General features: G+C 40.0%; 1 protein-coding gene across 2 annotated transcripts; it reads right to left on the reverse strand.

The window, feature by feature from the left end:
• Positions 1-1,111: 1,111 nt before the first annotated feature.
• Positions 1,112-23,278, reverse strand: gal3st2 (galactose-3-O-sulfotransferase 2). Of its 2 annotated transcripts, XM_048161567.1 has the most exons (5): positions 22,626-23,278; positions 22,292-22,519; positions 18,142-18,252; positions 4,863-5,520; positions 1,112-4,071 (listed from the first exon to the last, which is right to left on the reverse strand). In XM_048161567.1, the coding sequence occupies exons 2-5, from the start codon at positions 22,363-22,365 to the stop codon at positions 2,950-2,952; spliced, it is 1,965 nt and encodes a 654-aa protein (XP_048017524.1). In that variant the 5' UTR covers positions 22,366-22,519; positions 22,626-23,278; the 3' UTR covers positions 1,112-2,949. The 2 variants fall into 2 exon arrangements, with proteins under 2 accessions (XP_048017524.1, XP_048017525.1); XM_048161568.1 differs by lacking the exons at positions 22,292-22,519; positions 22,626-23,278 and adding an exon at positions 19,500-19,556.
• Positions 23,279-23,512: the final 234 nt, after the last annotated feature.

A 23,512-nucleotide genomic window follows, 5' to 3' on the forward strand; every position in this document is an offset into this window, starting at 1 on the left:
TCCATCATAATACAGAACATTTACATTAATCAGGGTTCCACTTGTGAGAAACAGATGCTCCGTTAAATACAGTATTTGGACACTTGCATCACACTTAGTGTCACTGTGTTACATAATAAAATGCCAAACCAAGCAGTCTATTTTAAAGAAAGACATTTGTTAAAGGGTTAGTTCACCCAAAAATGAAAATTCAGTCATCATTTTCAAACCTGTAAGACCTTCACTCATCTTTGGAACACAAATTAAGATATATTTAATAAAATCTGACCGTTTTAATAAAATCTATTTCCATTGACAGCTACGTAAATAGCACTTTAAAGCTTCAAAAAGTTCATAAAAAGATCATAAAACTAATCCATATTCATTCTTTTGTGTTACGCAGCACGTTTGAGCTTCTGCAAGAGGTTTGTTCTCGTGCATCAAGCAGGTTCAGTTGAGCTTCTGTTTATGTTCACTGATCAATGTTTAAATGGGAATAAAAGCCTAAATTCTGTTCATCACATAAAGTGATTGAGTCTCTTCAGAAAATCTGGACTAAACTGCTCAATTCATATGGATTCGTTTCATAAACTTTTTATGAACTTTTTGAAGCGTCAAAGTGGTAGTTGTGTAGACTGTCAATGGAGGGACAGAAATCACTCAGATTTTATTAAAAATATCTACATTTGTGTTTCAGAGATGAACGACTTTGGAACAACATGGGTGAGTAAATGATGACAGAATTTTCATTTTTGGGTGAACTATACCTTTAAGGCCCGTTCACAAGAACGATAACTATAAAGATAACTATATTAGCATCCACACCAGCACACAATATCATTGTTTATTCTAAGCGCGAGCTGCAGTTTTGTCATCTGCCACTTTAAATGCTCAAGCTCTTAAAAGCAGGATGGATTTTGATTGGCTGTCAATGATTTTATCGTTCATGTTCTGAAAAAAAAAAAAAATTCTGAAAGTGATTCCAACAACATTTCTCTGTGCCGTTATTGTGCACCGTGATTTTGCCAAGTAAGACATGTTCCTGGATCAACATCTTTGTTGATCCTGGAACAACATTCCAATCAACCAATCTGATTTGAGGGACAAGTTTATCGTTTATGTCAAGTTTAGGCTTGCAACCAGAGTTAGGTGCTTCTACATAAATGTTATTCACCTATCTTTCCCCTCTGATTTTAGGGATAAGTTATGGGTAGCATTAGGTTTAGGGGTAGGAATAGGGTTAAGACTAAATTTTCAGGCTGATGTTTAGAACTACTGTATATCTTTGTCATTATCATTCTTGGTGTGAACAAACAAGTATTTTGACGACATGTAGCCACATAATACATTCTTGAAAATAAAGGTTCTTTATTGGCATTGATGGTTTCCTGAAGAACCTTTTACATCCATGGAACCTTTCCATTACCCAAAAGGATGTTTATAGTTGAAAAATGTTCTCCAGATTATTAAGATTATTAAAAAAGTTCTTCACACTAACAAAAACATGGTTCTTTAAAGAACTGTTCACTCCCCTTTTGTAACCTTTATTTAAGAGTATATGTAAACTGAACTTCATAAAAATCACATCAACACCAATTAATTCTGAGAAGTTTTGTTTGCGGATTTGATATTTTTATCTAATACAATGAAGTTCATACATTCTGCTCATTTTTGGGCCTTAATTTATAGGACAGCAAAATGTAGATGAGAGAAAGAGAAAATGGGATCAAGACATGACCCAGATCAGACTCAAACCTGAGCCGAGAGCTATTTGTCCTGAGCATGTGCACAATATGCCACAGCACTGACAAACTCATGCATTTTTAAGTTTGTGTCCTTAGTGTCAAAATACTTTTAGAGGCCGCTGTATTTCTGAGACAGCTCAGAAAGACACTGGAATGTCGCAAATAGCACTAAAAAAGATCCATTCAATGTATTTTGCATTAGGCTCTGATTCATTCATGAGTCTGAAATTGTCAGTGACATATTTTCTACTTTCTCCAATGTCATATGTAACAACAAATCTATTTGAAAGCCACATGGTACCAAATAAATAGCTGGATTTAGAAAGATTATGTATATATTCCAAGTTATTTACAACACTGCTGTCACAGTTCAATTTCCAATTAGCGCTACAACAAAAACCTTGTTCAGCTGGATTCATACTTTTGCAAAGGTCAAACACATACTTTATTCTTGTTATATAAACTTCTGACTCATAATGGAAACCTGAACCATTGGGTTTAGAGTCATATTTAGCCAGTGTGGTACAGAAAGGTTTGCATTTTCCAAAACACATAAAACAGCTGAACAGGCTCTATAACCCGGTCTAAAATGGAAAGTCATTTTCAAAAAAAAAAAAAAAAGGTGATTCTTATCAGAATAGAAAGTGCAATCAAGGGAAGCAAGACATGTTATTGTCTCACACCATATAATCATATCCTGTGATATTTTAAGAACCAAAATGATCAAGTATCAGACATGGTTTTGCTAATGGATGTCATTCATATGCAGAAACAATATTTTAATAATTTTCCTTGGGCCCTAATGAATACTTAGATCAGATATGGATATTTAAAAAAAATGTTTAGTTTGTCGCCATTCCTGTCTGTGGGGAATGCTTACTGACCGCCCGAGGAGGGCCTCGCTTCCTCTAACTCACACTTGGCCTCGCACCATGCTTGGGACGGCACTGACTGTTACTCTGAGAAATTTCGCAGTCATTTAAATCCAGTTATTTCAATTGGAATCTATGTGATCAGGAGTCAAGCGTGAGGGCGAAAAAGTTTACGCAGATTTCTCCCGCTTTGACAGACAGAAAGCTGCTTGGTTTGAAAGTGACTTCTGTGTGAGCTATGCTTCATACATCACTACACTAATTACGATACAACACTGACCTTTTTTGCAACGTGAAATCTCCTTAATATATTAATTTCTGACTGCTCCTTTGAGTTTTCATCAATTGATTCATCACAACAAAGCAGATTCTTGTGGTACCTTTGAGTTTATAAAGTGTTTTTGTGTGGTATGTTTCTCTGAGTTTCCTTTTATTTCTTTATTCTTATACTGTTTTGTTACACTGTGAACATCAAAATTGTCTTGTCTCTCACTATGAACAACAGAATTAGCTAAAATGTTTAAGCTATGTTTATCCGCAATGGCTATATTTGTATTGTTGTGTGAGGTATTGTTTGTCACTGCTACGTGCGCATTTGTTTCGATATTGCGCTTAACAGCTCTGTGCGTTGCAATGTTTCTGGAGGCTGCGATCTTTTTTGCAGCAGCGGCACGTGCGGCTGCCAGCTGAGGGAACTGTTTGGTGTACAAGGCTGATGTATACTGCAGTTCAGGTGTAATCAACCTCTGACAAAGCCGACGAGTGTCATTATTTAATCCCAGTCGGAGGTTATAACCTTGAATAACTGCTGCACCATACTGAAATGGCTTTAATGATGAATCCTGAACCTTCACAGGATCAACTGCCCCTCCTTCCTGTAAACACATTTGCTCAAGCTTCATCCTCTTTGCCCTCAGAAGCTCTACTTCCTCTTGGAGCTTCATATGTCCGAGTGTAGAGTCTATGCGTTTCCAGAAAGTGGCATTAAAGTGTTGGTACAATCGCCAGTCTAGTGAATTCCACTGTTTTACCCGCTCTGTGGTCTCTGCACTTAAGGGTCGGCGAGAGCGTTCACTGCGACTGTTGAGGCGGAAAGATGAAACATCATCCAGTGACCAGCAGAGGGCGTGTTTTAGAAGCACCAGTGATTCATCGAAATACTCTGAGATGAGGATCAGCGGAAAGTCGCGTTCCACGGCAGCAATGACCTCGGCGCTACGTCTGTCCAGCTCTGTGTCGTTCTCAGGTGCTGTATTATCCAGACCAAAGTCAAAGGTCAAAATGTTACGGGCATAGTGGTTATTAGGCACAGAAGCGTTGTAGCTCCGCCCACCCTGGATCAGGAACTCCTCAAGGCTTTTGACAACACGGAATGCTGGGATCGCTTTGTAGTAAACAAACAGGGATTCCATCATTGCCACCGGATTCCGAAGAATGGAGAAGTAGAATGTGTCCTTAGGCATCAACTTTCTCACCTGAATGTCAAAAAGATATACAGTATGAACTTATGAATAATTTTTTTTTTTAGATTTCCAACACTGTTTGTGACTAACTTACAAATAAAAATGTACAATTTGATGAAATTTTGACCTCTTGCTCTTTGTCTCAGACTCATAAACATATCCTGCTTAAATGAAGTTCCATCACAGAACGTAATCTCCATGCAATCAGTGCAAATGTCTTCTAAATCATTTGGATCTGCACCTGCCTACCTCCATCTAGCACTGGGTGCTTCGTCTTCCTCTTGAAAATTAAAATAGTCAGTTGTTTCAAATGATTTATGTGCTTGCTAAGTGGTCTGCTCACATTCAGGATTGCATTCAGACCAAAGCGAGTCTCGACAAAATTGCAAACTCTAAAAAGTTGCTTAATCTAAGGCCAAATAAATATGACATTATAAATAAAGAATAGTAAAAAAAAAAGTGAAATAAAAAAGGCATTACTTTTTATTTGGAGTCTATCTGTTCTCAAAAACAGCGACCAAATACACTGCATATGTTTTTAATCTTGTGCTGCAAAAACCAGACAAACACCAAATAAAAAGTGATTACATTCTCTTTATTTACTATTCCACTATTTTTATTTTATATTATGCAGTATTTATTTGATTCATTTCTTCCCTATCCACAGCATTTTAGGGCTTCTGTTCAAACCCTTCACTTTAAATATCATGAATCATTCTTTTATTCATCTAATCCTGCAACAACTTTAGGGTGCATGCTTTGGTACATCTCTAAATTGGAAGTAAAGTGCCCTTTGGACTGACCTCTTGTGAACTGAATCTCATGTGATTGCACAGGATGTGGAACTCTTTCACGCTTCGAGTCCTGACACCCTCCACAAAGTGTGCTGCAAAGAATGCTGGGTAAAATAACTGGCTGTGCATGTTCAGCGGCAAGGCAAATGTCAAGTTATGGCTGTCTCCATAACGATAGAGAATGTTCAATATGGTGCTGCTGGCAGTCTTGTGAGTCTTGAGGAAGACAATGTGGTTTTTGGGTTGACACGTGACAGCTTGTGATTTTACTGTATATTTATCAGTATTGTCATCAGACTCTGGTGGTTTTTGAATTTCATGGTTATTTTTGGTGATAACTGGCCTCTGCGGCTGGTGCGGAAATAGTTTAGCCACTTGGTCAGTCAAGAGTTTGTTTGCCTCCATTGGTGGAACTGCTTTGGTAGTGCTAGTAAACTTTTTTCTTGCAACCTCCAAGACTTGCTCCCGTTCCTCTTCTGAATGAGGGTTTTCGCTTTTGTCTCTTCTCTGTATGAAAGAGTGTTGGTTGACTGGTTCCTCAATGATGGTTGTTGAGACAGCCCAAAGGCTTTCTAGGTTTTCCCAGTCTTTACGTTTCATGGGTCTATGGATCTCCCCAGGCATTCTGACCAGCTGTTCACTCACAAGTTTCAAAACCTTGGAGCTCCTGAAAGAGAAAGTGACAGTACATTTTAGATGTTGATCCTTATGGAACCTACACAAATCAGTAATATTTTATGGTATATTGCCTTTAACGGAAATATTATCCAATGCAAGCTGTTAAATCTGAGTTGAAAAGATAATTTTCTATGTATAAGGCTATGTATACATCAATCCAGATACATTTGAAAATTCATCTTTTTCTCTACATTTTAGCCTTACGTTTACATTGAGATGCCATTTTTTCCCATGAAAACTGAGCTTTTTATAGATGCTCTTTTAAGTTGATATGAAATTGTATATTATTTTCACATTGTAGTATGGACTGTGAAACGTCTCGGGTTACAGATGTAACCCTGGTTCCCTGAGTAAGGGAACGAGACGCTACGTCATTGACGTGATGGGAACCCTCTGTATTTTGTGTTCGTGAAGCACCTCTGTATCTAACCAATGAGATAACGTGACGTCAGAGGCGGGTGACGTCACGGACCAGGAAGCTATAAAGCATATCCGGAAACAGAGAACGCTAGCTTCTGGAATAGTCTGAAGCAAACGCTCACAGGTATGCTGGGGGGACGGCGACGTGACGTAGCGTCTCGTTCCCTTACTCAGGGAACCAGGGTTACATCTGTAACCCGAGACGTTCCCTTTCGTGGGAACTATCGACGCTACGTCAATGACGTGATGGGAACGCTATCCCAACTACGCCGTATCTCCAGGTACCTGTCTATTGTCTTGTAGAGCTACAGCACCTGGAGCAGAGACTACATCTAGGTTATAAAACCTTATAAACGTATGCTGGGAAGACCATCCAGCTGCATTGCAAATATTATCCAATGATACACCAGAGACTAACGCTTTGGAAGCGGCCATCCCCCTAGTGGAGTGAGCACGGACAAAGAGTGGACACGCATGTCCAGCTGCTTTATATGCCAGTGAGATAGCCTCGACTACCCACTTGCTCATTCTCTGCTTGGACGCAGGGGCCCCTTTTTTAGAGGATCCGTAACAAACAAATAACTGATCAGTTTTACGCCACAGGGCAGCTCTGTGGACATAAGCATCCAATGCCCTAACTGGACATAGCAGATTCCGTTTTTCCTGATCCATATTTTCGAATGGAGGAGGACAGTAGGCCTGGAGTACGATAGGACCTGATATATTAGTAGGGACCTTAGGCATGTAGCCAGGTCGAGTATGCAGAAACGCTTTAACCATGCCAGGGGCAAATTCCAGACATGAAGGAGCCACTGAAAGTGCTTGTAAATCTCCTATTCTTTTTAGAGATGAAATTGCAAGAAGAAATATGGTCTTTAGTGTTAGGAACTTGTCCGACACTTCTTCTATGGGTTCAAAGGGTGCCTCAGCTAACCCTTGCAACACTATAGTAAGATCCCATGCTGGAGTCCTAGAACGTACTACTGGCCTCATCCTCAATGCACCACGGAGGAAGCGAATTACCAAGGGGTCTCGGCCCACCGAGACACCCCCAATAGGAGCATGATATGCTGAGATAGCTGCAATATACACCTTTAGTGTAGAATGCGTTAAACATTCGGAAAACTTTCCTTGGAGAAATTGAAGTACAGAATTCAAAGGACCATGGACAGGGTCCACATTATGTTGACTACACCAAGTAGTAAATAACTTCCACTTATACATATACAGCTTCCTCGTGGAGGGAGCTCTGGACTGAAGGATGGTCTCCACAACCTCGGTTGGAAGACCAGCCTCTATGAGCCTTGCCCCCTCAGGGGCCAGGCCCACAGTTTCCACATTTCTGGGCGAGGATGGAAAATCGTGCCGCCCGCTTGAGACAGAAGATCCTGTCGGAGAGGTAGCTCCATGGGGGAGCCGTGAAGAAGAGATATTAGATCTGCGAACCATACTCTGGTCGGCCAGTACGGGGCCACTAATATTAGATCGGCTTTCTCCTGGCGAACCTTTGCCAGAACTCCCGGTGTGGAGCTTCCATTCCCCCGGTCTCGGACCCTGTCTCGACAGGGTGTCCGCCCCCACATTCAGATACCCTGGAATATATGTTGCTTTTACTGATAGAAGCTTTCCTTGGGCACACAGGAGGATCCGACGGGCCAGTTTGCATAAGTGGCGAGACCGCAGACCCCCCTGATGGTTTATGTAAGAGACCACCGACGTGTTGTCCGTGCGGACCAACACATGATGGCCCCTCAGGTCTGGGAGGAAGTGTCTTAATGCATGAAACACCGCCATCATCTCCAGCCGATTTATGTGCCAGGAGAGCTGATGGTCCTCCCATAGACCTTGAGCTGAGTGACCACTCATGATCGCCCCCCAGCCCGTGAGGGATGCATCTGTCGTAAGCATTACGCGACGACAAGAAGTTCCCAGCATGGGTCCCTGGGACAGGAACCAAGGCTTTTTCCACATGAACAGAGCACGAAGGCATCGCCGCGTGACTTTGATCATGCGAAAAGGATTTCCCCTCGGAGAAAACCCCTTGGTCCTGAGCCACCACTGTAAGGGTCTCATGTGCAGCAGGCCAAAAGTTATCACTTTGGACGCAGCTGCCATCAGACCCAACAACCTCTGAAATTGTTTCACAGTGAGTGACTGGCCTAACTTCACCCCATTTACTGCCCCGAGAATGGAATCCACACGGGCATGAGATAGACGTGCCCTCATTTTGGTAGAATCCCAAATTACCCCCAAATAATTGGCAACTTGACTCGGAATCAGCACACTCTTTTTGGCGTTGAGCCTCAGCCCAAGCTTTTTCATGTGTGACAGAACAACATCTCGATGTTGGACTGCCAGATGTTCTGTTTGAGCTATTATCAACCAGTCGTCTATATAGTTCAGCACGCGGATGCCCTGGAGTCTCAGCGGAGCCAGAGCTGCATCCACGCACTTTGTGAACGTGCGGGGTGATAGAGATAGGCCGAACGGAAGTACCCTGTATTGATATGCTTCGCCCCCGAAAGCAAATCTGAGGAACTTCCTGTGTGAAGGATGAATGGATACATGAAAATAAGCATCTTTCAGATCTATCGCCACAAACCAGTCCTCGGATCTGTCTGAGTGTAAGCATCTTGAACTTCAGCTTTTTTACAGATCGATTTAGCACACGTAAATCTATGATCGGACGCAACCCTCCATCCTTCTTTGGAACAATGAAATAACGGCTGTAAAATCCTGACATTTTGCTGGGAGGAGGAACCCTCTCTATAGCTCCTTTTCGCAAAAGCGTCATAACCTCTTGTTCCATAACCAGAGACTGCTCTGGGGTCACCACTGTGGGAAGAACCCCGTTGAACCCGGGCGGATGATAATTGAATTGAATTTTGTAACCCTGTTCTATCATGAGCAGCACCCAATTTGAAATGTTCGGGAGACGTTTCCATTCTTCCAAATATTCTACTAAGGGTACCAGCCTCTCGAGACTGGTCTCTGGTGTTTTTTGAGCACTTGGCTCGTCTATCTGAAGCGGCGCACCGGCAGATAGGGGAATCAAGTGCGAACCGACCCTCCTCGGAGGATCGGTGGGAACCTCTGCGCCCTGAAGCACACTGGGTGGCAGGGTTGGCAGAATGGCCCCCTGAGGGCACCGAAGAGGAGTGGCTGATAGATCTCTCGTCAACCGAAACCCTCCGGAGGGGACTGCCCTCGTCGGCCCTGAGCACCTGGCGTCAGGACTTCTTTTTCGAGACCTTCCGGGACACAATGACGGTCCTCAGATCCGCCCTGCCCCCGGGAGGCCTCACCTGTGTTGACCGCCCCGGTCCCCAAGCTTTCTGCGGGGGAGCCCGGGTGGCCACACTGGTCTTCTGTTGCTCTCTATGAGCTGAGGAGCTGGCTATCGGCCGAGGTTGCCCCCGCCCAGCAGCCTCGGGGGGAGTTCGGCGGGGAAGAAAACTCTGGAAGGCCGCAGATTGTTTTCTTGTCTCCTGGAACCTCTCGACGACAGATGATACTGCGTCGCCGAAGAGGCCCTCAGGAGACAGCGGCGCATCCATGAGGATGTTTTTATCTTTCTCTTTGATATCAGATAGATTGAGCCATAAATGCCTCTCCGTGGCCACCAAAGCTGCCATGGAACGGCCGATTGACTTGGCCGTTTCCTTGGTGGCCCAGAGAGCTAAATCAGTTGCTTTCCTTAGCTCTTGAATCGACTCAAACGTAGCTTCCCCGCTATCATCAATCTCCCCCAGCACGTCAGCCTGGTAAGCTTGCAATATAGCCATAGTATGGAGGCAAGCTGCAGCCTGACCTGCTGCCGAATAAGCCTTACCCACCAAGCCCGATGTTGTTCTGAGAGGCTTAGTGGGTAATGTCGGGGTCTTGAGGGACGATGCAGACTCAGGCGAGAGATAGCCCGCAAGCGTCTCTTCAACCTGAGGCATCGCCCCATAGCCGCTGTGTTTCAGCCCCAGTATATTGCTATAAACTCATGTTTGGGGGCTGAAAACACGATATTGTACTGGTTTCTCCCACGACCTCGACACCTCGGTGTGGAGGTCGGAGAAAAACGGCAGACCCCGACGCTGTGGTTGTGACCGTGCGGGGAGAAAGCGCTCATCAAGTTTACTCTTTTGCTTACTGTCGCTTCTCTCCGCGGGCCAGTCTATTTTTAACTTAGCGACTGCCCTGGTCACAACCTCCAGCAGCTCCTCATGTGCAGGGGAAGAGGATGGCGGTTCCTCAACCCTAGCTTCAACACTCTCTGCATCAACCTCCTCGGAGGAAGATACATTGAGTGCCGGTGTCTCTCTTCGGGGGGAAGAAACCACAGCGCGTGCTTCCGCCACCAAAGGAGAGACACTGGGTCTGGCAGGTAAGGGAAGAGATAAGGCAGAGCCCGTCTCAACCCTCTCCACCAGATCCATCTGTGAACCCCACGAATGGAGCCTCCGCTGAGCCTCGGCTGCAGCGGGACCCGATCCGCGGGGAACACTCGCTGCCGCGGCACTCTCCTCGAAGAGTGCGCGGCGCGACCTCAGCACTCTGAGAGTGAGCCTGTCACAGTGTACACAGACAGCCCCCTCGAGAGCTGCCTGTGCATGCTCAACTCCCATACAAATAACGCACATCTCATGTGTGTCCCCACCAGATATAAAATGAATGCAGGGATGCACACACTTGACAAACTGCTGCTTGGCCGCTACTTCACTTTCCGCCATTTTCTCGTAATAATGTGTCTTAATAGTGCTTAGAAACTCTTGTCCTCGGACGAAGAGATCACTGTGTGTATATATAAACAGACAGACAACACCAAATAAGACATACAAGATAACAGATAGCGCTTGCTGAAGACAACAGAAGCTAGCGTTCTCTGTTTCCGGATATGCTTTATAGCTTCCTGGTCCGTGACGTCACCCGCCTCTGACGTCACGTTATCTCATTGGTTAGATACAGAGGTGCTTCACGAACACAAAATACAGAGGGTTCCCATCACGTCATTGACGTAGCGTCGATAGTTCCCACGAAAGGGAACTGGAGGTATTCAAAAACACTGAACCATGTTTAGTCATGTGACGCATATTGTAGCCATAGATATCTAAAATTTTACAGGAATTGTTGTGCCTGCTATCCATTTTCATAGTGTTGTTTAAAATAAATGTTACATATTAATCTTCATATTACTTTTCTGCAAAAAATGACAGAAAATTGCTGTCCTACAGAGAACATGAGGGGAATTGTATATTACGATTATTACAAAATAATTGGAATTATGTTGGTGTCTCACGATAGCAGAGAGTTTGAGAGATCGATGCTTAATAAAGAACTCATGGTGAATGCAGATTGTATGGGAGTTGTTGAGTCAGAATATAGTGACATTAAGGTTGAGTTGAAGCAACTAGAGAATCAAATTCACGAGTTCTTGAAGAGGCAGCCCAATCTGCTAGACAGAAAGAAACTGAGGCTGGTTGGAATAATGCTGGTGGGTTCAGTACACCTGTTTACGATTCTAAAGATGGCGTGTTCAGTCAACGGATACATTTGAATATCTTTTACACCTGCTAGCTTGGTTGAGGGTTCTTGGATGTTTCAGCACCACTGGAAAAATTGAAGGAAATCTACTCCACCGCCATGACCGTTTTTTTTGTTGTTGTTGTTTTTTTCACCTGTAATCATACTGGAGTAGTAGATATTTGAGTCTCTTTAAATAATAACTCTACTAGGCCCAGAGACACTGTGATTATTGGAGACTCAATAGTGAGACAGCCTTTGTGGTTTTACGTGTTACTGTCATTCTTCATGTCAGAGATCATTGTCTAATAAAATGTTTATTTTGAATAATTTTATTTTATCCCTGGAACTAGATTTTTTTTTTTTTTTTATAAAAAGGATAAGGATAAAGAGCAGAGCCAAAATTGTGAAATATGCCCTCCTCATTATAATAATTTTAGTAAGCCAAAGCTAAGTGGTCGTGGTGAAGGCACTGCTGTGCTTTTAAAGATAGTTTTATATGTTCTGAGCAAAGTGTCGCTATTTTTTTATTATTTATTTGAAGTACTTTATTTTAAGGTATTAGATAAAGAGCACTTTGTTGTGTGATATATCATCCCCCTAATTTTCAGGAATTAATTTTCTGAAATGCTCTCCGATTTAGTCGTCAACTAAGATGATTATTGGGGATTTTAATTATGTAGACAGAGCTGATGATCATGTGGAGGATGAATTTTTAAATACTACCCAGTTGTTTAATTTATGATGTTTTAATATTTACACATAGTCATGGTCATATGCTGGATTTGTTTTTTACTCTTGGACTAATGCAGAGTAATTTGAGAATAAAACAGATTTTTGTGTCAGGTCATAAAAGTATTGTTTTTGATATTCCATTAATTGCAGAGAATCATAAGAAAATGTTCTGATAACTGGGCTTATGATGCTTCTACAGCAGATCAGTTAAAATATTTTAATAATTTATGTTCTTCAACATTAGATTGAATGCTCCAGTCAAAATAAGGACAAGGTCAGGAGGAAATCAAGCACCTTAGATGAATGAAAATATTCATAATTTAGGAGAGTGCAGGAAGTCAGAACGTGTATGGAAATCAACAAAACTTCTTGTTCATTTTGAGCATCTGAAGGGTCTTTTAGCGCATTTTAATAAGACGGTTAAGGCTGCAAGATCTGACTGTTTCTCAAAATGAATAACTACTAACTGCCATAATGCAGCTTTTTTTATTCATAATGTCCGATTTTATATATATATGTGACCAGTCACGGAAAGTAGGGACACAAGTCGGTTTTGGGGCATTTTGGGGCATTTTATTCACAGATTCTGAAAGTGCAGTCTCCAAGCTTTCCAACGATGTGTGACACATGGAAATCTGATAATATTTGGAGAAGTTGTGGCCATTTGAAGGTAGGCAATCAAGAAAGCTCAAGAGGGAGAAAAACCCCTTTAAAGTTTGTGCAGTTCTCACCTGTTCTCACCTGCTGGGAGTGACAATAGGGCTCATTTACATCTCATTTAGATAAGCCATACCCCCTGTAAAGCTGCATGGACCGCATACTATTAATAATAAAGGTTAATGTGCATTGTAAATGTCAGTAATTTTTTTTTTTTTACTTTTATAAAAATGATTTAGAGGCTGAAATATGTGACTTTTTTGTCAAAACTCTATTTGAACTTGTGCATTGTAGATAACATGTTGCAAGACACTCCTTTAAAATCTGCCCATCATTTTTAATGTTATTATTTTAATGTTTATGTAAAGAAAAAGTACATATTGATGCTAATTTTATTTTTTATTTGCTGGTTTTCCACATAAAACTTGGTGAATTGACTTTTTGAACAGGATTCTGTGATAACCGTGATCATTTTGGTCACTAATCATGAAATGAAATGTTCTCACCTGAGAAGCCTGTTAAAGAAGAATAGGCAATCCAGGAAATAACTGGACTAACAGAGGCCAGAGATCGCTAACTATGGCTATTCAAAACACTTTTCAAGACAATAAATACACGATTGAGGCGATGAATGCATGTATTGACTGAATTTGCGTCTGAATAGCGCTGGCTCCGTGGCCGTGGCCGCATTAGCGGATAATGAGCTGAATCACGGACTTCTGACATGGCTCTCTTTTCATACAGATTACATAAACACAGAAGGTTTGTTTTCGATTTGACTTACACATTTTAAAACTTGACATTTCAACGTTTTTTCAGACATAAGTATAATTTTTTTATGATTAGTATTCACTAAGTTACAGTTCATTTTCTGAGAACTATCAGATTGGACTTCGTTCAGAGGGAGATGAGAGATCACGCATCATGTTTTCTTTATTTTTCAAAAAGCACAACATTTTGTTTTTACTCTGAGTGTACACAAATAAAAGAAGACATTCTATAGTTTCAATTGATATATATTACTTATGTCTCTATGACAAAATATGATGGAGTATTTTAAGTCTGTTTTGCTGTAATGTGAAAAAAAACCTGCAAAACGCGCCGGCGCGTTACCCGACTCCAGAGAGGTAATGTCTTATTATGCCGCTTTCATCGTCGCTCAGATCGTCTTCAGAATCAGTGAGCGCTTGTTCATAAGCATCCGGCTTGTCGAAGAAGTACTTCAAAACATTTTCGGTGTAACGGCCACGGTTCTTCATTGAATTTTGATATCAGCTAGAGCCGGCCAGAGCGCTGCATAATAAGTAGCCACGCTTCCCAGTATGGAAATACACACAGACAATGACACGCCCCTACTGCGTGCTAGAATCTCCGAAAAACAAGCCTATTTCGACCTCAAAATGTACGCTTTTAAATATACCAATACTGCTATCTCAAACACGGAAAGGCTTCTTCATGATCTCAACTAACAGATTCTGCAAAAAAACGAAAATCACCAATTTTGAAAAAAAAAATGCTTCTTTCTCATTTTGCTCGAGAGTTGTGCTGCCGACTTGTGTCCCTGGATTCCGTGACGGGTCACATATATATATATATATATATATATATATATATATATATATATATATATATATATATACAGTGGGTACGGAAAGTATTCAGACCCCCTTAAATTTTTCACTCTTTGTTATATTGCAGCCATTTGCTAAAATCAAGTTAAGTTCATTTTTTTTTCCTCATTAATGTACACACATCACCCCATATTGACAGAAAAACACAGAATTGTTGACATTTTTGCAGATTTATTAAAAAAGAAAACTGAAATATCACATGGTCCTAAGTATTCAGACCCTTTGCTGTGACACTCATATATTTAACTCAGGTGCTGTCCATTTCTTCTGATCATCCTTGAGATGGTTCTACACCTTCATTTGAGTCCAGCTGTGTTTGATTATACTGATTGGACTTGATTAGAAAAGCCACACACCTGTCTATATAAGACCTTACAGCTCACAGTGCATGTCAGAGCAAATGAGAATCATGAGGTCAAAGGAACTGCCTGAAGAGCTCAGAGACAGAACTGTGGCAAGGCACAGATCGAGGGAAAGATGAATGCGGCCAAGTACTGGGATGTCCTGGACGAAAACCTTCTCCAGAGTGCTCAGGACCTCAGACTGGGCTGAAGGTTTACCTTCCAACAAGACAATGACCCTAAGCACACAGCTAAAATAACGAAGGAGTGGCTTCACAACATCTCCGCAGTGGCGTAACTTTGTTTTAAAAAGTGGGTGGGACAAGAATGTGTATGTGTGTGTGGGGGGGGGGGTGTGCACGAGCGCCGAGAACCCTGTTGCACGCGCCTCTAATAACAGTGACAACGAGCACTCAACATGATTTCAAAAACAACACATCGCCAAATCGCCTATTATTAACACAAATTGATAATCAACTAGAGGAGTTTATTTTGTATTAGATATCCGTGAGATGTTTCAAAAAGTGGTGGGGACAATGTCGACCCTTTCAAAAAGTGGTGGGGACATGTCCCACCCGTCCCATCCGCAAATTACGCCTATGCAACTCCGTGACTGTTCTTGAATGGCCCAGCCAGAGCCCTGACTTAAACCCAATTGAGCATCTCTGGAGAGACATAAAAATGGCTGTCCACCAACGTTTACCATCCAACCTGACAGAACTGGAGAGGATCTGCAAGGAGGAATGGCAGAGGATCCCCAAATCCAGGTGTGAAAAAATTGTTGCATCTTTCCCAAAAAGACTGATGGCTGTTTTAGATCAAAAGGGTGCTTCTACTAAATACTGAGCAAAGGGTCTGAATACTTAGGACCATGTGATATTTCAGTTTTTCTTTTTTAATAAATCTGCAAAAATGTCAACAATTCTGTGTTTTTCTGTCAATATGGGGTGCTGTGTGTACATTAACGAGGAAAAAACATGAACTTAAATGATTTTAGCAAATGGCTGCAAAATAACAAAGAGTGAAAAATTTAAGGGGGTCTAAATACTTTCCGTACCCACTGTATATATATATATATATATATATATATATATATATATATATATATATATATATATATATATATATTTTAGGGGTTGCACGACTACTGATTTCTGCTAGTAGTTTTCTTATCAAAACAATACTTGAGTACTACTCGTGGTTCATGCTACTGTAAATGTAAAGACATGAAATAGTTCTTATCAATAAATCTTTATTAATTCATAGCCTAATGCAGCAATTATAAGTAAACTCTCAAAACATTATAATTATGACATTACATATTTTAATTTTCATGTAACAGAGTGAAGCCAAATAAACCCGCGATAACCCAGGTTGCGTCAACAGATGATGATCATGTATAGACGATAGCCAGAGATATTGTCAAAAGCAGCAAATATTGGCATTATTAAGAGGATTTGGCATTTCCAATTAATGTAGGCCTGTTACATTCTTCTTGTCTATTATTATTACTATTAGATTAGCCTACTTTTATTATTAAATTAATATTAATATTAATAAATTTGCCCCGCAATAATTTCATAGCGCATCACCACATAACTGATGCGCTGTGAGGATAATAAAAGATAGCTCCTCTTTGAAAATGTTTTTAAAAATTTTTTAGGTCTATTATACAATGAATTATAGTCCTATAATTAAAATTACTAACACTGACTGCAGTCATCAATGAAAATGAAGAACTACTTCAAGCACCGACTTAAAAAATACAACCTAACACGAAATACTATTATTCTCATTTATTTCACTATATACGGGCCACAAGAAAAATAATGGAATAAATTGAGACAGTTATATACCGTTATCAGCATATTATGTTGAAATTCATCTCTGAGAGAATATGCTGTTAATGCAGCGTCAGACAGCTCCGTCACTTTTTACTGTCACTTTGAATAGCCTACTGACCGAGGTTAAGCTTTTACCGGCATAACTCTTGCGCAAAGTTTGCACATTACTTATTGTGTGATATCAATTGGCTCCCCTTCTTGGTTTAAAATGGAAAGATTTACAATATTGTGACATATCTCTTTTTTAATTCATTAATGGTTAATGCACGCTCAAGTAGTTGATTGTTTCCGACAGCGCCGACTAGTGGTTGAAGTAGTCGATCTCTCGACTACTCGACTAGTCTATGCAAGCCCTAATATACATATATATATATTTGGATAATGTCACTAACATAAGGGTGTCAGTTACTTCTTCAGTTCATTGTGTTGAACAATCAGGTTGTAGGGAGGTGTTGTTGGATTCTTTTTCACATATATCAGAACAGGATCTTCATGAATTTGTTCAGCAGCTGAAGCCTTCCAGTTGTCATACAGATGTGGTTCCTATAAGACTGTTTAAGGAAGGTATTGAGACTTCAGGTCCAATTCTGTTGTGTATAGTGAATAGCTCTCTTGTGCCTGGACGTGTCCCAGAGGACCTTAAGATTGTGACAGTTCAACCACTTCTGAAGCTCTCATTAGATCCTGCAGTTGGTAATGTCTAGACTCATCTCTAAAATACCCTTTATTTCAAAAGTAATAGAAAATGCAGTAGCTAAACAATTCATGGAGGTTGAGAATGAAAACAATATTTAAAAAAAAAAATTCACTTAGGATTTAGAGAAAACCATAGAACAGAAACCTATTAAACCTATTACCTTACTGCAGAAATATTTTCAGTTTTAAAGACACAGAGAAGCTTATTCATGCTTTTATTTAATCTCGTCTGGATTTTTGAAATGCTGTTTTCTACTTTAAATCAACACACTTTATCACAGCTTCAGTTAGTACAAAATGTCACTGCTAGATTACTGACACAAACTTGGTCTTTTATTCATATTACTCCAGTTTTAGCTTCATTACATTGGTTACCAGTTCACTTCCTAATTGATTTTAAGATATTATTATTGACATAAAGCACTACGTGGTTTGGCACCTGAGTATTTAGTGGAACTTTTAAGACCTCATTAAACAGTTGGATTTCTCAGACCTTCTAGTCGTGGTTTGTTGGCTGTTCCAAGATCCAGATATAGAACAAAAGTTGACAGAGCTTTTGCAGTGAAGGTTCCAATGTTATGGAGCAGCCTGCCAGTGGATATAAGATCCACGGAATGTGTGACTATTTTTAAGTAGCATTTAAAAATGTATTCGTATAGACTTACTTATATTACTTTGTGAAGTCTTTTTGTGTATTTTTGGATCACAGTTTTCAAATGTATCTGGATTCATATAGCCAAAGTTACTGCAAAGTTTTTCATAAAACATGCATAACCTGGCTTGTCGGACCACTCCCAGCATCTGCAGCGCTACGCAGAGGACAGTCAGGACCATCAGAGTGAACCACATAAACCGCAGTCGACTGCAACACGTGACTCTCAAACACCTGTAAACACACAAAGAGACAAAGTGAATGTATACGTGCACATACAGCTTAGCTGAATACTCTTTTAATAAAAGATAAGGTCAAGTATAAATGTGAGAATTTAAGCAGCGTGGGAGATCATCTGAAAATAGAGTGGAGTTGGGTAGTAGTAGACTAACCCAAAGTAGACCAACTTGGGTAGTAGACTAACCCAAATATTTATATATAATAAATATATATATATTTTACCCTGTAAAGCATCCTTGAGTCGGGGAAAGGCGCTATATAAATTAAACATATCATTAACCAATGTGGTCAGTGACGCAAACATTGTAAAGGCATCACAGTAATATAACAATTGCACCATTGAATATGCCATTTATCTCAGGATCTAGCGACAAAGGAGTGTCTCAGGGTTTAGTGTACCATAACACTCTGGGTAAAGAGCATCTAAATGGTAAGTAATAAGAGTCACCGTCGGTTGCAGCACACCATATTTGTCAGGTTTAGAATTCTGTTCTATGGACTTCTAGTTTGCATTTACCCGTTTTCCTGGGTTTCTGTCCCTGTTTCTGTCCATGTTCTCGTTCATCATTGGTTGCCATGGTTTTTGATTAGTTACACAACTGTTTTCTTTTAGTTTATTAGCTGCTATATCCATTTTGCCCTGAGCGTCCATTGTCTTTTGTCTGGTATTGTCTTTGTTTTAGCTCCTGCATATATATATATATATATATATATATATATATATATATATATATATATATATAAAATTTATTTTATTTTTTATTTTTTCACAAGTTCGCCTGCCCATTCAGTCTAAATGGTTAATGGTAAAACAAACTTGGCTTGCTGTCCTCGAAGGAGGCTCGAACCCAAGGCTCAGCTTGAGCTTAGAGTTAAACCCCCCTATAACAGATACTGCGTAGAGGGAGAATAAGAAAAATAGGAGGAGATGGGGAGGAGGAGGGATGCTGGAAGAATTGTCGCTGGGATGACGTAGTGACTGCTGCTTAAATACACTCGTAATGATGATTGACAGGATCGAATGTTTAGGTTCCTCCCAAACCTACGTTTGGAACTACATATAAAGTATAGCTGCTTCCACCTCTTTTTATCCTCTCCTGCACTGACAGAATACCAGACCCAAAAAACATGGATTATGCAGCAGACACCATTCACCCCGAGAACCAGTGAGGATTTAAACCACTGGAGGATTTAAAGGATTAATTCACCCCAAAATGAAAATTACCCCATGATTTGCTCACCCTCAAGCCATCTTAGGTGTATATGACTTTCTTCTTTTAGACGAATACACCCTGACGCTTCCAAGCTTTATAAGCAGTTACCACCAGTTTGAAGCTCAAGAAAGTGCATCCATCCCTCATAAACATACTCCACACGGCTCCTGGGGGTTAACAAAGGCCTTCTGAAGTGAAGCAATGCAACAAATGTGTAAGAATATATCCATATTTAACACTTTAATAATAACTAGCTTCTGGCAAAACGACCATAGCGTAGTACTTCATGGCGTAGCATAGTACAAGTAGTACGATGCATAAGTTACACTTTAGATGTAAGTTGAATCGTATGGCCGTTTTACCGGAAGATAGTTATTTTATTTTAGCAGACCAAAGCATTGTTAGGGGTTGGATTAAGATTCAGCTCACACTCTTTCTCAAATTTCAAGATGTTTATTGGCATGATATCTTTACAATAGCAAAAAAATTATAACATTATTTATATACACACTATAAAAAGTGTTTATGTCATGCTACATATAAATAATAATTCCTTACATTTCAAAAGTGAGCTGTTTTCAGCTTGATGTTTGTGTCCCACAGGTTGCCCCTTTTCTTAAAGGTCTGCATTTGTCATGGTTTCACCTTTGTGAGTGTTCGTTTTCCATTGCAGTTCAATTGGCAGGTTGCAAAATGGGAAAAGAATGTGTTCCTTAGAGGGCATAAATTTAAGCACTGTAGTCTCCTCCTTCTCTTTTTCTCTCCCTTCTTGCCTCCTTCTGTGTTTTTATTTGACCACAGCATAATTTGTTTGGTTTGAGTCATGTTACAGATCAGCATAAATGAATTACAGCCAGTCATTTTCCAGGTTAGAATTAGACTGTTGCTATCATTGACTGCACTTTCATCAAGTCACACACACACACACACACAAAAAGAGAGACAGAGAGAGATAATGAGATTGAGAATGTTTTGCCTATAACCAAGGAAACCACACTATGCTGAAACAGCAGTCCTGAAGTTCTAAACTCCAGCAAAACTCTTCAAGAACCAATTCAATTCACAAAAGGCAGTACAGTACAAGAGTGGTTTTCTGCGTTAACATGAAAAACTTTGACAGCTTTGTTTATACATCCTAAAATATGATTAGCTGACTTCACAGCTTATGGCAAACGACTAGGCCTTTTTGCCTAATTTATTTTTTTGTGTCTTCAACACAAAGCACAAGAGATCCAGTTTAAGGTTCATGCATTAGCTTACAGTAAATACAATTTTGTTGCCCAAATTTGGACCCTTTTTGAAAATAGCAAAGTTAAACATATTTTCAAAAATATGTGAAATAAAGCTTTATAAGAACCATACATAAACATGTCTGCAAGGAACATGCCATGTGCATTTAGTTAATCAAAAGATGAATAAAGAAGTCTTTAACATCTTTAAACAATTCTTATGGCATGCTTGAACTCCTATAATGAGAACAGCCTGTATTTTTCTCTCTAAAAGATTAAATGAACTCTTGAACAAGTGCATGTAAACATAAGCAATGACTTGCGTATTAAGACTTATATTAAGTTTTATACAATATAAGCATGTTTAGTACTTAATAGAATCAACATGTTTTGACCTATAAGCAACACAATACCGTCATTATTTTGTTGTTGTTGTTTTCTCTCTCTCATAACAATGATTTGGTGATGGCTGTGGTCACACAGGCAGAGACAAAAACACATGCAAACATGAGGAAAAAATTAAAACTCTTTAACAAAACCTCTCACATTCCCTCTGGCCACAGAAACATCTGGAATGGAGAGTTCAACTTCTTCTCTTGTCACGTTTATACCACATATGCACACAAAACACACCCGTAAATAAACGGGTAACACTTTAGATCAAAGTTTCCATTTGACTTCAAGTAATTTGCCAATTCACTTAAGTAACATGAGATTTCTGGTGCCTCTGCTTTTGTAGTGTACAATGGGAACTTAAATACCAGTTTCAAGTGCCTCAAAATCTTCCTTTTATGATGAACATAATGGGTTTTACTTAAAACGTATGGGTTTTATTTAGTAAGTTTCTCAGGGAACTAGGCTTACACTTTGAATGGTTTCATAGAGGTTCTACAGAGGGATCTTAGAAACTCCAAATGTGTCTCAAGAATCTTTTTTTTTTTTTTTTTAATTTTGAAGTGTATAATACACTTGCTAAACCTAACCAACAGCAACATGATCCTTTAACGTAAAGTCGAACCCAATTAACTGTTTTCTCAAGCAGACTATAGGCTAAATTAATAGACTATAGGCTAACAGAACTGAAGTCTGGTTTTGATATGAAGGAATGGGCAATATATACCCACACTTTTTTATAGAATCTGTATTCACACACATACAGTTCTAGGTGATTAAATAGGGTATATTAGAGCAACTTGAAAACGTAGGATATATTTAATGTTTTAACATGTTTTTAATATCCATCATGACATGAAAGAACTCTGACATTCCTATTTGAATGAGACAGAATGAAACTCGACTCGCTTCGTTGAAACCCAGTAAACTGAGCGGTGAGGAATTTCAGGAGGAACGCATCATTCGCGCCGGAATAATTTATCAGGCTCGTGCATGAGAGATGGAGAGAGGCGAGCGCTATTAATCCAGCGCAGCTCGGGCATCCAGCGGGAAATTGTAGCGCTCTCACACGACACGATCGTTTAAATGTCACTTAAACTCACAATTCCCCAAGAAGAAGACAGTAAGTAAGAGTATTTCTGAGGAAAATCTTATAATCAAGCTTCTATATTGTAAAATCCTAAAGAGTTCACTTACGTGGTCCATGGTGAGGCGGTCCGCCAGTGAAATGCTCTCCGCTCTCGGCACGAGATTCTCTGAGGAGGGAGCATGTCGCTCGCTTGTACCGGAGTCGACCTCCCCGATAAGCCCCCCACCGGACCTCGGACTATTGGAGTCGTCAAACGCTCCGCTGAACTCGTGAAACACTGCTATCCGTCCCTCAGGTCCACTGTTGGGACTCCTCCCGCTAACGACGGATTGGTTCTGAGGGAAAGACAGAGGAAAAAGGGAGCGAGTGACAGATAAAGAGAGCTTCAAGTGGCGAAATGTACAGCTATGAGAGAAAAGGTAGATTTTAACATGTCCTTACAATGAATAATGTAGAAACCACGTCCTGAAGTTTGAGGAACAGTCCCAAACGCTTTCACAGACTTGGTCTTTTATTTGAAACACAAGCAATGATGTTAATACTAATGAAAACAGACGTAATCCATGCCTGTCTTACTCTGATCCTATAATACTGAGTTCATTACAGACTGAGCACACCTGTCTTCCCTCCCTCCCTCTCTCGTTCTGTTTGCACCGATGGTATTGGAGGAGAGCAAGAAGTATAATCCGTTCAATGTGCCCTTGTTGTTCTTCCCTGATGAGGGAACTTGATGCCGAAACTCTGAGCACTTTGTGACTGCTTGGAGCACAAAGATATCTTTGTGTCAAGATACTGAAATGCCAGGGGACCAGCAGGTAAAAAAGGAGACAAGAGTAGAATACGAGAAAGAGGAGGATGACTGCAGTGTGCAAAGTGTTGAGGATCTCATTTAATATCTTTGTCCGTTATTTAGAGTGACTTGCAATGATTTTAAAGTCAGATTTCTTTTTTTGTTTTGTTTTTTTGTTTTTCTTTCTTTTTGCCTCCACCAGATGCTTAGCAGAAAATTATTTTAAAATAATCTATAGGCCTAAAGTATACTAGCTAAAATGTTAATGGTTAAAAAAATGTACCAATGAAAATTAAGGAACAAAATAGGAATAGTATTTTTTTTTTTTTTTTTTTTTTTTTTAACACCCTTGTGAAAGTGAGTTTGGGTAAACATATAGATGTGTACAGTTTTAACAAAAATCTAAATAACAAAACTAAGGGGAAAACATGTATAATTATTATTTAGATAAAATATAATCAAATTTGATGTGTCATTCAGGGAATTAGGGGAACATGCTTTACTGATTTCACTGTAAATTATAAGTGGATTTTTTTCC

This window comes from Megalobrama amblycephala, linkage group LG16 (genome assembly GCF_018812025.1).
Source record: "Megalobrama amblycephala isolate DHTTF-2021 linkage group LG16, ASM1881202v1, whole genome shotgun sequence".
NCBI lineage: Eukaryota > Metazoa > Chordata > Actinopteri > Cypriniformes > Xenocyprididae > Megalobrama > Megalobrama amblycephala.

Excerpts from the sequence above, each read along its gene's own strand:
- gal3st2 (XM_048161567.1), bottom strand. The coding sequence starts at position 22,365 with ATGCTCCCTCCTCAGAGAATCTCGTGCCGAGAGCGGAGAGCATTTCAC. Across the intron at positions 5,521-18,141 it reads GGAGTGGTCCGACAAGCCAG|GAGCTCCAAGGTTTTGAAAC; the intron begins GTTATGCATGTT and ends TTTCTCTTTCAG. Across the intron at positions 4,072-4,862 it reads TGAGATTCAGTTCACAAGAG|GTGAGAAAGTTGATGCCTAA; the intron begins GTCAGTCCAAAG and ends TTTGACATTCAG.